At 39.3% G+C, this 12,705-nt stretch overlaps 2 protein-coding genes across 2 annotated transcripts; both read right to left on the reverse strand.

Moving 5' to 3' along the window:
- Positions 1-822: 822 nt before the first annotated feature.
- On the reverse strand, positions 823-8,720 carry tktb (transketolase b). Its single transcript, XM_015009950.2, has 14 exons — positions 8,471-8,720; positions 5,598-5,715; positions 5,389-5,502; positions 5,177-5,274; positions 4,381-4,572; positions 4,018-4,145; positions 3,729-3,925; positions 3,375-3,539; positions 3,021-3,177; positions 2,515-2,645; positions 2,354-2,437; positions 2,162-2,258; positions 1,961-2,080; positions 823-1,540 (listed from the first exon to the last, which is right to left on the reverse strand). The coding sequence occupies exons 1-14, from the start codon at positions 8,575-8,577 to the stop codon at positions 1,368-1,370; spliced, it is 1,881 nt and encodes a 626-aa protein (XP_014865436.2). The 5' UTR covers positions 8,578-8,720; the 3' UTR covers positions 823-1,367.
- Positions 8,721-9,421: 701 nt separating this feature from the next.
- On the reverse strand, positions 9,422-12,683 carry lrrc23 (leucine rich repeat containing 23). Its single transcript, XM_015009959.2, has 8 exons — positions 12,510-12,683; positions 11,182-11,291; positions 10,896-11,016; positions 10,666-10,807; positions 10,369-10,499; positions 10,112-10,248; positions 9,806-10,010; positions 9,422-9,715 (listed from the first exon to the last, which is right to left on the reverse strand). The coding sequence occupies exons 1-8, from the start codon at positions 12,603-12,605 to the stop codon at positions 9,674-9,676; spliced, it is 984 nt and encodes a 327-aa protein (XP_014865445.2). The 5' UTR covers positions 12,606-12,683; the 3' UTR covers positions 9,422-9,673.
- Between the last annotated feature and the right edge of the window lie 22 nt (positions 12,684-12,705).

Genomic DNA, 12,705 nt, shown 5'->3' on the forward strand with positions numbered 1-12,705 from the left:
TCCATGTAATAGACCACTATACTTTAATACACAATTATAAAGTGGAATAAAAAGTATATATACCAGTTTCAGACATCAAAAAAATAAAAGTGGGGCATTATTTGGATAAATTTTATTTGGTTGAAACCGAGGGGAAACATATTTCTTTAGAGTAAGATTTGTTGATGTCTGGTTTAGGATGAGGATGGCTTAATGGATGCAAGGAATTTTTTAACAGTGTGCTGAAAGATGTTCTACTAGGGTTGGATTATGCATTTTAGAGTACAGTGGAATCACGATTTTCACAAACGCACAAAGAAGCGCTGGTCCAGGAGTACAGGGCATCTCCTCCACCTCCAGCACACTTAGCTCCTTCAAACTAGCAGCAGCAATTAGCAAACACCTGGTGGATCTGCACATCTGCTGAGCTTATTATATAAATCACTTCTCAGTACAGTGCTCCCATGAATGTAAACGCTTAGAGTAATGAGATGACGTGCGCAAGGCAGAATGTAAGAAAGAAAAGTTTCTTAGAGACAGAGGCCAATTTCAAGGCGTTAAATTTTGAAGTCAAATTTCTTTTAAGTCATGTTTGATATATACAGCATTTTTATAACAACTGAAGGTGTCACAATTATTTGATTGTGCTATATAATAAGTGGCTGGAAAACATTCCTTTAAATACACAGACTTGGCATTTCCAGTTGCTGCTGCTTTGAGAGAAACGCAGCTAAACAAACCTGAGCACCAAGCTTGAGGTACAACCAAATTTATCTCAGAGTAGATGAAGTGGAAAAAACACAATGGAATTAGCATCAGGAAGTAAACAACAGACAGCAATAATGGTGTTAAGCCATGAACTTTTAATTTAGCACATCACAGCTACAACAGGTGAGACTTGAGAACCTGCAAACACCAAAAGCATTGTTAGATTTTGTGGGATCAGGAATTGCTATGGAATGTCATTGTGTGACTTAATTCTGCGGTAAAGAAAACATCTGAACTCTGAGCTAAAGGTTTTCACTACATAAGAGATACAGTGCATTGCAAAAACAGCAGTCATAGTGAAAAGCCAGAGTTGAGGAAAAGAAATAAAATAAAGGGAATGATGATAAAAGTCGTGGCCTGAGTTAATTGACAATCAAAATTTGTACCGTCAAACTTTACAGTAGTTTTCAGCTTCAACAAGCATTTGGGAAAAGGAATGTCTGACAAAGGTGGAAGGTAAAAGGGTTATTTGCAAAACACATTACACTCTGCTCTTAAAATGCAATACATGGTTAGTGAACTGCAGTTCTAAAGCCACAAGATGGCAGTAGAGAGGCTAGCAGGTGTGGACGATCGATAGATGGAAGCAGGTTGTGATGAAAGCTCAGAAGATGGAGTCTTTAGTTTGCAAAGGTCTGGCGGACAGCGGTGACGATGTGCTTGGCATTGATGCCAAATATATCCAGGAGCTCCTGGGGCTTCCCACTGCGGGGAACGCCACTCACTGCCAGCCGGGTAACCACGATGCCGGGCTCCCCGCCCACTGCAGACAGCACGGCTTCGCCGAGACCACCTGGACAGAGATGATGCACAATGTAAGCAAAAACCCAAACTGATTTCACGTCACAGCTTAAAGGGAAAACTTTGTTGAAAATCTAAGCAATGGCAGGGCATGTTAAAAATGAGGAGATTTGCATAACCCTTAAAAAGTTCATTGTTTTAAATCCAACAAGTCCAATCAGCCTTCATTTGCTAAAGATCAAATAAGCCACATTTTATTTTAATGCAAGACCTACAAGTGGCAGAAAATTTGTCCTGCAGTCACAAGGCAAAAGTTGTAGCCTGGAAAATATGTTCTTACTACTACAACTTCATTTAATCCAACCAACTCCTAAAAAAGAAAATACATAAAAATCTCCCCCATAAAATTCCAGAAAGCTTTAATGCATCATCAAACTCAATTAGGACAATGGGAGCAAGTAAACAAGCCTACCCTCCTTGTAGTGGTCCTCCACTGTGATGATCTGCCCCCCTGTGGCTCTGGCACAGGACAAAATGGTGGCGGCGTCCAAGGGCTTAATGGTAAATGGGTCGATTACGCAAATGTTTTTTCCTGCAAATTAAGGTTTAGGTTATTCAGGCTGCTATTTGCTTCAGAAAATTGTTATTTATTATTTTTTTTATGCGAGTTTACCTTCACTTTTAAGCGTATCATAAGCAGTCAGAGCTTCATGAAGAGTGACACCAGCTCCAATCACAGTCACCACATCGCTGTCGGACTGGCGCACAACCTGGAGGCCATTCAGTCAATGTCAGCAAACATCAAATGAAGATCGGTTGTGATTCTGCCCCGTTTTCAGATCAATTAATCATCAGCATCGATTACCTTGGCTACACCCACTTCAAACTTCTCATCTGGTGAGTAGATCACTGCAGTGGCTGGTCTGCTAGTACGAATGAAGCAGATTCCCTAAGAACAGAAAGTGGTATGTGACTATAGACCCTGGGAAGAATGTTTGCTGGACAATCTTAAGGCAGGCCTCTGACCTTTGTGTTAGCAGACAGTTCAACAGCCCTCTCCGTTGACACAGCATCGCTCGGGTAAAACACTGTGCACGTCGGTATGGCGCGGAACATGGCCAAGTCCTCGAGAGCCATCTGAGATGGACCATCCTCACCTGAAGGTAGATATGACCGGTGAAGGACAGAGTTCTCCCATTTAATCATAGATAATAACCTCGAGGTTTAGCGTGCAGGTGTACTGAACAAATTCTGTGTTTTAAGCCTGAACACACCCACAAAACGTTTATGTGCAGAACGTAAGAGACTGCAGAAGTCATCACTAAAGTTTGCTATCTGGGAACATTAAGGTTAACTATTTAGCGATTGTGATGGAGAAGTAAGGCAGACCATACCAAAGTTTTACAGCAGGGTTTTCAAAAGCTTTTTTTAAATGCATGAACAGCAACGAAACCTGCTGAACCATGAATTCAAAATAGAGATGCGTGCAAACCAGAACTTTTGATGGCAATCATTTAGAGCCATAATCTTACCAATGGAGACACCACAGTGAGATCCTACTAGGTTGACGTTAGACTGTGAGATCGCTCCCATACGAATCTGATCGTAGGCTCTAGAGAAGAAGGCAGCAAAGGTGCTGGCAAATGCAACTGTGCGGTCACGAGTGGCACAGCCAATGGCTACTCCTACCTGTAATTATAGGCAAAAACAGTTCTACAAGTCAAAATGACAACTGATGAGATAACAGAGATCCAAACATTGAAGGCTCAAAAGAAAAACCTGGCCACAAGTGACCAAAGAGGCTGGAGATAACAGGGCTAAGCATGAATAGCAGCAGATTACACCATATGGAACAATATCAAGAAGAGAGAGTGTGTGTACTTTACCATGTTTTGTTCAGCGATGAAACACTCAATATAGCGATCAGGGTGGGCCTTCTTGAATAATTCTGAGAAAGTGGAGTTTTTGGTGTCTCCATCCAGGGCAACCACCCTCTTGCTTCCCTGACCCAACCTGGCCAGTGCTACACCATAGGCTTGCCTTGTTGCCATCTAAAGGGAAAGATGGGAACAGGGTAAAGCAAAGGCTGATGGGTCATCAATGAAACTGGTCACATAAATGAAAGAAATTTAAGTCTGCAAGACTTATGGAACAAAAATATTGATTATTTGTGTCTTCAGTCACAGCCAAATTACAGCATGAAGGGTTTTTTTTAAAACATAAAAAGTGTATTTTCCTACCTTATCTCCCTTCTTATAGGCTGGGGGTGTAGGTAGGGAGATGGGGCTCAGGTCAGCTGGTGCTGCATCATCATTGGGCAGCTCTGGGCAGAGGGTCTTGTTGGGGACCTGGATCAGAGACTGCAAGTCCTTCAGAAGGCCATCTACCTTGTCCTTGGGGATTGGCTTCCCATGCCAGTTCTCTAGATCCTCAATGTCTGGAGAGCCATGAGTAAACAAGTTTCAGTAAAAAAATTTAGGATTTTGTTTTTAAAGTGAGGAAACGTCTTTAAATTTTGTTTATACATACTTTTGAGTCCTTTTCCTTTGAAGGTCTTCGCAACAATACAAGTGGGTTTGTCCTTAACCTGCTTAGCCAGCCAGAAAGCTTTACACAGTTCCTCCACGTCATGCCCATCCACAACATAAGTATTCCACCTACACACATTTAAACATAATAGAAATCATTACTAAAATAAATCTCAGAAAAGTATGCATCAATATCAGTTAAATTTATAAAATCTTATGGGAGGCTCACAGCAAAAACATCAGAAATGGGAACAGACTAAATGGGCAAAAATCAAATTTTAACCAAAAGTTCATAATATTAAACTCACAAATTTGTCCCGATAGGTTAAAAAGTGAAAGTGTGTTAGTTCGTGTTGTTACCGACCCAAATGCTTCACAGCGTTTGCGGTAGGTCTCCATGTCGTGTTGCAGGGGTGCAGGCTCACTCTGACCGAGACGGTTGACATCCAGGATAGCCACCAGGTTGTCCAGCTTGTAGTAGGACGCGAAGGCCATGGCCTCCCACACAGATCCCTCCGAACACTCACCGTCACCGAGCATGCAGTACACACGGTAGCTGCAATGAATAGAGGAGGAGAAAAAAAAGGAAGTGTTTGTGGCTTCTATACAATTACAAGCTAGTAGGGTCAAAAGGGTCCTGAATTATTGTTTGAGTTTAAAAAGATGCCAAAACTTTAAGTCTGAGAATGTATAAAGTCACTCGCTAGTCAGGCCACCTGCCCCATCATCCAGTCTGTGCAGTACGAATAGTATGACTGAATTTTGCAGTTTGCAAACTATATCACTTATTAAATACCTTGATACTGGTAAACAGTCCAGGCCTACTCTGGACACTACTGTGCAAACTAATGGAATTTAAATTTACCTTTTAGAAAGATAAGGGAGCCAACACTACACTAAAACAGCAAAAGATGCTTAGTTTTGAGACCTTTTGGCCTTCAACACATGACAGCCCAGAGAACACTCAGGTCATTTTGCACAAATAATCCGCTTTCTTAAGCAATGGTGAGATGACACAAAGGATGTTAATATTACAATTTAAATCTAAATGAAACAGTTCTTGAACCTGAAAAAGAGATTAAGAATCCAAAATGGTTTAACTCTAATTGTTCCTCAATTCAGATCTTCAATAAAAACAAAATAAAAAAATAAAGACTGACCTGGCTTTGTCAAAATGTTTGCCAGTATAGGCCATCCCACAAGCAGCTCCAAGACCTTGGCCAAGAGATCCAGTTGCCACATCAACAAATGCTAGTTTCTGTGATATAACAGGGTGAATTGAAAAAGGAAAAGTTACATTTTACATCCATTACATTTTTGCCCAGTCATGTTGAAAGAAAAAAAAAAATTCCAGACAATTTTATAAACTTACAGGTGTGGGGTGCCCCTCCAGGTCACAGTCGATCTTACGCAGGTTGAGCAGATCAGATTCCTTCACGAAACCTGCTTCTGCCCAGGCAGCATACAGGACAGGGGCAGCATGACCCTGATGGGAGTTACAGAACAATTCCCAGGTGTGATCACCAGCCAACTGAATGACAATGAACAACTCTCGGGTAGAAATTTGCATCAAGCACCAACCTTTGAGAGCACAAAGCGGTCATTGCACTGGTTGCGAGGATCATCTGCTTTGTAGCGCATGGCGTTGAAGAAGAGCACAGACATGAGCTCCGCTGCACTGCAGCACGATGTGGGATGGCTTAGGAACCAAAATCAAAAGAAGTCAATTAGTGACAGCTGACAGCACAGACACAATATTAGTATACAAAACCGTCATGCCAGTGCATGCATGTTACATTCAAACTTCGTGTTTAGTCTGAAAAAGTTCAATCATTTCTTGTTTAAAGCACTATGTTAATAGTGACAGAACAACTGTACGAGAACTGCTGTTCAACGAGAGAGCATGACCGCAACACACAAAATTTACACAACTGTATTGTTGACAGATAATGCTTTTGAAGACGACCTATTGAGATCAGAAAACGTCGCCATCAATCAATAACTTGTTAATTTTTAAACACAACTACCTCTGGTTACCACACAAATGTCCTCAAGCTAAAAAAAAAAAAAAAAAAAATCTTGCAAAAAAGCCTTGTGTAACTGTTAGTTGCTTAAAAACGGGGTTGGGATTATTGTAAACATTTCTAGAAACCCAAAGTTGCCCAACAGATTTCAGCTTCCCTTTGTGGTCAAGTTAAAACTGGTACCATTTTGAGCATGCTGGGAACTCGTACAAAATCCAATGCAAATGTACATCATTCACTGTTAAATTTTATATTAAAAAGCAAGATCCAGTTGTTTAATTTACCACTCTTCCACTTGTTGAGACAGAGCCTGCTGAAAATAAAGCAAGGCAGATTCAGAGAAAGACAATAAGAGTGCATTGTTCTGCATTAGTCAGAACGAGGAAACGGTTGCAGTACAAACTTAAGATTTGCTTTGTAACAAGTTGTGCGAGTCTAATTTCAGACAAAGATTTCCTTATTTCCTTCTCTGAAGGAAGAAGTAGGAACCCAAAGAGACTCATCAACTGGCCTTTTATTTCAAGAAAAAGAATTTGCATAAGGGCTTAGTCAAGGGTGCAGCACAAGTATAATCCATGAGTGAATCACTCTTTTGTCAAGAATTTAAAAAGAAAAGAAAAAAAAGGTAGCTGCCAAGTGTTATAAATGACATAAAACTGATGCATGTCAACATTTCCACTAAAATTTCTCCTCAGTAATGACTGGACTAAAATGAGAAAGCAAGAATCTGGTTCAAAACTCCCCCCTGCTTTCCCCTAAATGAATTAGTCAGGCGTAATAATGCATGTGACACCCAGTCCACTATATTTAACAGAGCAGGAGCAAAGTTCAGCTACACCAACTGATAAAGCTGCACCCTTTTCAAGTATTCATGCCTCGACCCGCATCAACCAATGGGGCTATTTTCTGTGTGAAAATAAAAATCTGCACCAATTCTTTAAGGAGCAGAATAGATTTTAATCACTATTCTGTTTTGGTAAAAATAGTTTACCTGGTGTTCATACACAGGAGCCAAAAACCACAAGGTAACCAGTTTTGAATTTTTGCTGTTAAACGGTGCATTTGTTTGAAATCTGGACAAGAACAGTTCACTTAAGTACAAGACTGCAATGGTAACACTACTAGTCATACCTGGACAAGATCATCATACAGTGAATGCAGATTCTTTTAAAAGAAAATGTATCATTACGTTTATAGCAGGGTAGTCGGATTTCACAAAAACATGACTCTACTATGTTATTGTTGAAAAACAACATATCAATTATGAATAATCCACATTTTCCCCCCAACCAGCTCCTCTTTTACATCATCCAAAATTCTCCACCCCTGTCTGATTTTCTATACCAGTTGTGGACATAAAAAAGGGAAGAGAACATCCATCCAGGAGAAGCAATGTTGTTTGAAATTAGCTTAGCGCCTGGAGTTTGAAATTCTATTGTCTACAAAATATGCAATTATAATATTGCACACATTGGATGGCACAATAGATATATTGTGACGTTATTGATTTAAATCCTTTAGTTGATTTAGGATACATTTTTAGGGAATTTGACCATTTTAAATAGAGGTTAATTAAATGAGAAGGGAGTTTTTAGCTTTGCTGTATCCTGCCCTAAAGCAGATCTTGTATATGACAAAAACAAAATGAAAAATACAAATACTAAAGTCTAAAAAGTTAATATCAATTACTGCCTAAGGGAGGGGCAAACACTTCAACACCTGATTAACAAATATGAGACAAAAAATTCTGTGGGGACAAAATAGTACCTCAACGTCATTTGGGGAAATAAGTAGAACCTATACTTCTGTTTCAATATTCAACATTTTGCGTTCACAATGAGAAAATAACTGTTAAAAGTATAGAAATATTTAATTACAGGCACATTGTGTGCAAACAGCTTGCAGATATGCATAACTAGTTTATAAATTAAACCAAAACCTAATTTGTAATGACAAAAAAATTATGAGCATTCCAAATTCTATAAACTGATATTACAAACCCCAGGAGAGAAAACGAGCATGAGACCACAACACAGGAGCATGTGATAGTGGTTACATGGAAGTCAGTATCATAGACTTGACTCACTTTATCTGTGCTCATTAAAAAAAAGTGCCTTGAGGGGGGAACTTAAAATATAACGTTATACCGAAGAGGCTCTGCATGAACCATCTAGTGGGTTTGAATTTCCTTACACTAGACGCTGCTGTGTTCCTGAAAGGAGACAACCCTAGCGGGATTCTCATTAATACGCAGTTAGCTCTGGCTAACTCGCGCCGCATGAACATAATCTACTGCACGTGCAGCCACCAGGCCCCCACAGGTAGCGCGTGCATCGTCTGCACGCTACGACTACGGTAATAATCTTCTATCAGTGATTCCGTGTGATTTCCTTAACCCTTGGCGACTCAGAGTAACTTTGTGTGACTTACCCAGAGTTGGAAGCGCATGTTGCCTTGATGGAGTGGATCCTTAGCTTGTTAGCAATGTCTTTGAGTCCCTGCAGAGTCTTCTCGTCGGGTTTGTGGTAGCTAGCCATGGTCTCTAGGAGGATAACTGGAACGCTTTGTTTGCTTGGAGAATTAATTAAAGTAATGTAACACCGCACACGGCTGCTATCTGGACTTGAAGGCCGCTGCTAGCTGCCCAGCGTATAGAACGACTGAAAGGAGGAGGAGGAACTACTGTCACGGAGGGAGGTTTATGTCTACCAGGCGAGCCAGCCCCCATCCAATCAAATCATTATAGGAAGAGAAGTTGCGTATGTTAAGCAGAGCATGATGCACCTTTCGACAACTTTTCTGAGGTCGTCTTTCTTTTGTAAATCGAAAACTTACAGGACCATATTCGGCACCATTTTACCGCAAAAGCGATTTTTAAACAAATAGAGAAGTCTGCAGGGCTACGTTAAGTATTACGTAAAAACCGTGTGTGACTGACAAAATGTGTGTTCCTGCATTTTATAAAAATGCGTATGCTTGCTTTTAGTATAATATTCATTTGATAAGCTGACATTTTACTGCATTACAACTGTTACAGTGATGTCACTATTCAGTATATCATTATGTCTCCATTTTATTTTTGTTGTAAACATAAAAAAATGGATAACGCCATAACATTCACACTTCCGTCGTCTTGCTTTTTACATACATCATAAATACAGTTTACCACTGGGCTACACAGTGATATAAAACAAATATTAATTAGTAAGGGTGTAATTCCTCCTACCTACATTAGATCATGTTTCTAAATACGTTTTTTGCCTACGCACAGCTAATGTAACTGTTCCTTTAAATTTGGAGCTGGGAGGCTGGCTACAAGGAAGTGTGGGTAGCAGATTCTGCCCTATCATCCTTACTCAGGGAAAAACTGAACATACAATATTCACACACAAAATTCCTTTTTATCTCGCAGCCAAAACACATTTTTTAAATGTCAGTTACTCTGCAATTTTCCATTTCTTGAAAACAACTACATATAATGGTTACAGTTAGCTGTATTTCTATATATGATAAATCTTAATCAGAACATTAATCATGCAAGAGACATGTTTTACAAACACATTTGTAATCAGAGTTGCTGACTCATACACAAGAGGCTCCTCGTTTCAAAAAAGCACCACTTTCCCCATTCTATTAATCTTTTGGTACAGGTGCGGCTTCCCCTTCCTTAAGGTCCTGAAACAACACACACAATTAAAAGCTGAAACATTTCTGAAATAAAAAAAAAAAAACAAAAGAGATATGAAAACAACAACATATTCATACCCTGATTGTCCTCCGAGCTTCTGTTCTCTCTGCAAGGGTGACTGGCTCTTTGTCAATTCGCTCCAGCTGAGGCAGGAGTATTAGTACAGTTTGCCGATAGGGTACTGCGTCCACTACTGGATTTTCCGCAATAACCAAAGTTTTCAGGGAACTTGTCAGAAAGTGGAGGCTTCGTAAGGCGTCTCCTTCAGCGATTGCATTTCCTCTACAGGAGAAAAAGATGGTAGTAAAAAAAATGAGGTTCATAGACTTTGCTGATTCCCCAAAGGTATATTTAGGCACCAGTTTGTTGTTGTACCACAATACCTGATATTGAGGTACTGAAGACTCTTCATTTCAGGACAGAGCCCTTCCAGAGTTACAAGCTGATTGTCTCGAAGATGTAGGGTTGTCAGGCGCTCTAGCTTCTCTAGACCCTCAAGATGTTTGATAAAGTTTTGGGCCTGAGGAAAAACAAGATATGATACATACAGTTACTATTTTACATTAACTTCTACAAAGACTGATTATGTTGACAAAGAAACTGTGACTTATTTTATCCAAGTCACAATGCTTTGTATTACCAGGTATAGTTTCCGCAAGTTTGGAAGGTCAAAGCCACTTGTTGTTTCCAACTGGTTTCCCCTCAGCTCTAGAATAACTAAATTGGCAAAATCGGCATTTCGCAAACCGTTTATTTTCTGAATACTATTACCTGAAAGAAAGTTTCAAAGTGTCACATAATTCTTTTCACAAACATAGGCTTTAAGATTTAATTATTTGAGTTATGAACAATTGAAATGGTTTTAATTATATCCACTAATAGAAACGTTTGTTAATATGTTAGACTTATCATCTGGATAAACGTCAAAAGGAGAAACCTGAAAGTATGAGCGTCTCTATGGACGGTCCAACCAGGCCTTCCATGTCTACAATCTGGTTTGATGCCACACTCAACCATTGTAGAAAGGTAAACTCAGATAAAGGTTGCTCTTTAAATGATTTCATAGAATTTCTGTCAACCTGCAAAAGAGAGATTTGCTTTCAGTATGAGTTTTATTTAATGATTCAGACGTATGCAACTTTCTACATAAAGTCAAGACTTTCTTGCCTTCAGCCAAAGCAAATGAGTCATTGATGCCAAGGGAGAAAGATCAGAGATGTAGTTGTTGGATAAGTCCAGAAAACGTATGTGAATATAACTGCCGATTGCAATTATGTCAGTTAACGCTCTGAGACACAGACACAAGAAAACAGATGAGTTTAAAATCTATCTACATGCAAAGAGTTCAGTCTCTAAATACGGTCTGGATATTTTAATGTCTGAACATGACGCACTTTCCGACCATTAAGGCTGGCACTAAATTAAATTTTTCAGCTGATCTTTGTCTGCTTACCTGTCTTTAAGGTCCAGTTTGATAAAAGCATGTTCCAGTTTTTTTCCTGTCTGACAGAGCAATGAAAGCCCCTCAATGATGATCTCTTTGTTCAATGGGAACACTTGAATCTGAGGAGTACAGAGAAGCCAGTTTTATTGTGAACGTTACTTAAACACAAACACAAAAACATTGGAGGTAAAGGCTCTGGCCAAAGTACCAAAGTTTGAATGTTTTAAAGTCTTTACTATCATTTGTTTGAGGGGCTGCTGTGGGAATGTAGTGTGCTCATATAAGAGCAAACTTGTCAGTGTATAACCAATATTAAGAGCTGTGCCTGCATTCTCTGCAAAACACTGAGTGCTTTCAGGATGGGTTGGAGTCTGCTGCAGACCATTTCTTCCCAAGTCATGATAACATGGAAAACGGCAAGACAGATTACTGCTTCATCTGCAGGAAATGTAATCTCTGTTTAAGGTTGTTGTGGTCAGTCGTCACATTCAACAAATCTTTATTTAAAAAGTCCATTGATTTCAGTAACTTAATTTACTAAGCGAAATACGTTATACAGATTAATTACTCACAGACGGCTATTTAAGCCTTTATTTCTGTTAAATGTGATAAGAATCCGAAAGACAAGGTTTTTCACAAGAGTTTTTTTGGACTTGACTAAACTTACTTTTTTCAGATGTTTTTTTTAACCCGGTCATGTGAATCGAGCGCCATTTTAAAACTCAAATTTCAGTGCCGCTTTATTACAGTAAGCCAGCTGACAGTTGCAATGGCACTGTTCAAAACATTGAATTCCTGATTTTCAAGCAAAACTTAATCAAAAATATACTTTTCTATGTAAACACATTCGAAAGGGTCCAAGATGGAATTTATTGTGATTAATTTAAAAGCTCATCAGAAGTTTTAAGGGTTCGGTTTAAGTAATGTCCATAAAGAGATTTCCATTGATAATTATTTTCATCATACAATTTTTTTCCCCCCACAACTTATGCTCTTTTTACATTTTAAGAAATGAAATGTGAAATTTGATATGAGGAACTTCCTGTTTGAAGTAATTTCAAATTTAACTCTGCCAGTGGTATGAATAATGTCAAGAGTTTACCTGTTCGCACGTTGGCTAGTAGCGGATCCTGCAACATTTTTATTAGTTTCCTATAGTAGCTCATTACAGGTGTAGAAACAGGTTAAACAAGCTTTTTTTGGCAGAAGTAAAACTGAATAAACATTTGAGAACTGTAATAGAAATGTACATATGGCTTTCAAGGACTCAAAACTGACATGAGTAGCTAAATTAAGGAGTTTTAAAACTGTCTTTAGTCTACCGCTATAACACGAACCTTATCGGCTTCTTCCCCTTCTTCGCCTTCTTCAGTAGGCGCATCTTCCCCTAACTGTTCTTCGGGGGACAGGTACACATCATCATTGTCAGACATTGGGGACCAATATTGTCTTAAAGTGGGTACAATTAGCTTGCTTGCGAGCGGCGCCTGAGCAGTTTTCAAAAGAACTAAGTTTGACAACGTTACTATGGAA

This window comes from Poecilia mexicana, unplaced genomic scaffold, assembly GCF_051168715.1.
Source record: "Poecilia mexicana isolate PSO_F unplaced genomic scaffold, ASM5116871v1 scaffold_7, whole genome shotgun sequence".
NCBI classification, from domain to species: Eukaryota; Metazoa; Chordata; class Actinopteri; order Cyprinodontiformes; family Poeciliidae; genus Poecilia; species Poecilia mexicana.

Bases quoted from the DNA above. Each gene is read 5' to 3' on its own strand.
- tktb (XM_015009950.2), bottom strand. From the start codon at position 8,577: ATGGCTAGCTACCACAAACCCGACGAGAAGACTCTGCAGGGACTCAAA. The intron at 2,259-2,353 runs GTAATCGATGCT...AATGGCCTCCAG, and splicing joins TTGAAGTGGGTGTAGCCAAG to GTTGTGCGCCAGTCCGACAG. The intron at 2,081-2,161 runs GTAAACTCGCAT...CTTAATTTGCAG, and splicing joins TGATACGCTTAAAAGTGAAG to GAAAAAACATTTGCGTAATC.
- lrrc23 (XM_015009959.2), bottom strand. From the start codon at position 12,605: ATGTCTGACAATGATGATGTGTACCTGTCCCCCGAAGAACAGTTAGGG. The intron at 11,292-12,509 runs GTTCGTGTTATA...TGTACTCCTCAG, and splicing joins AAGGGGAAGAAGCCGATAAG to ATTCAAGTGTTCCCATTGAA. The intron at 10,808-10,895 runs GCAAGAAAGTCT...TCTCTTTTGCAG, and splicing joins CTCATTTGCTTTGGCTGAAG to GTTGACAGAAATTCTATGAA.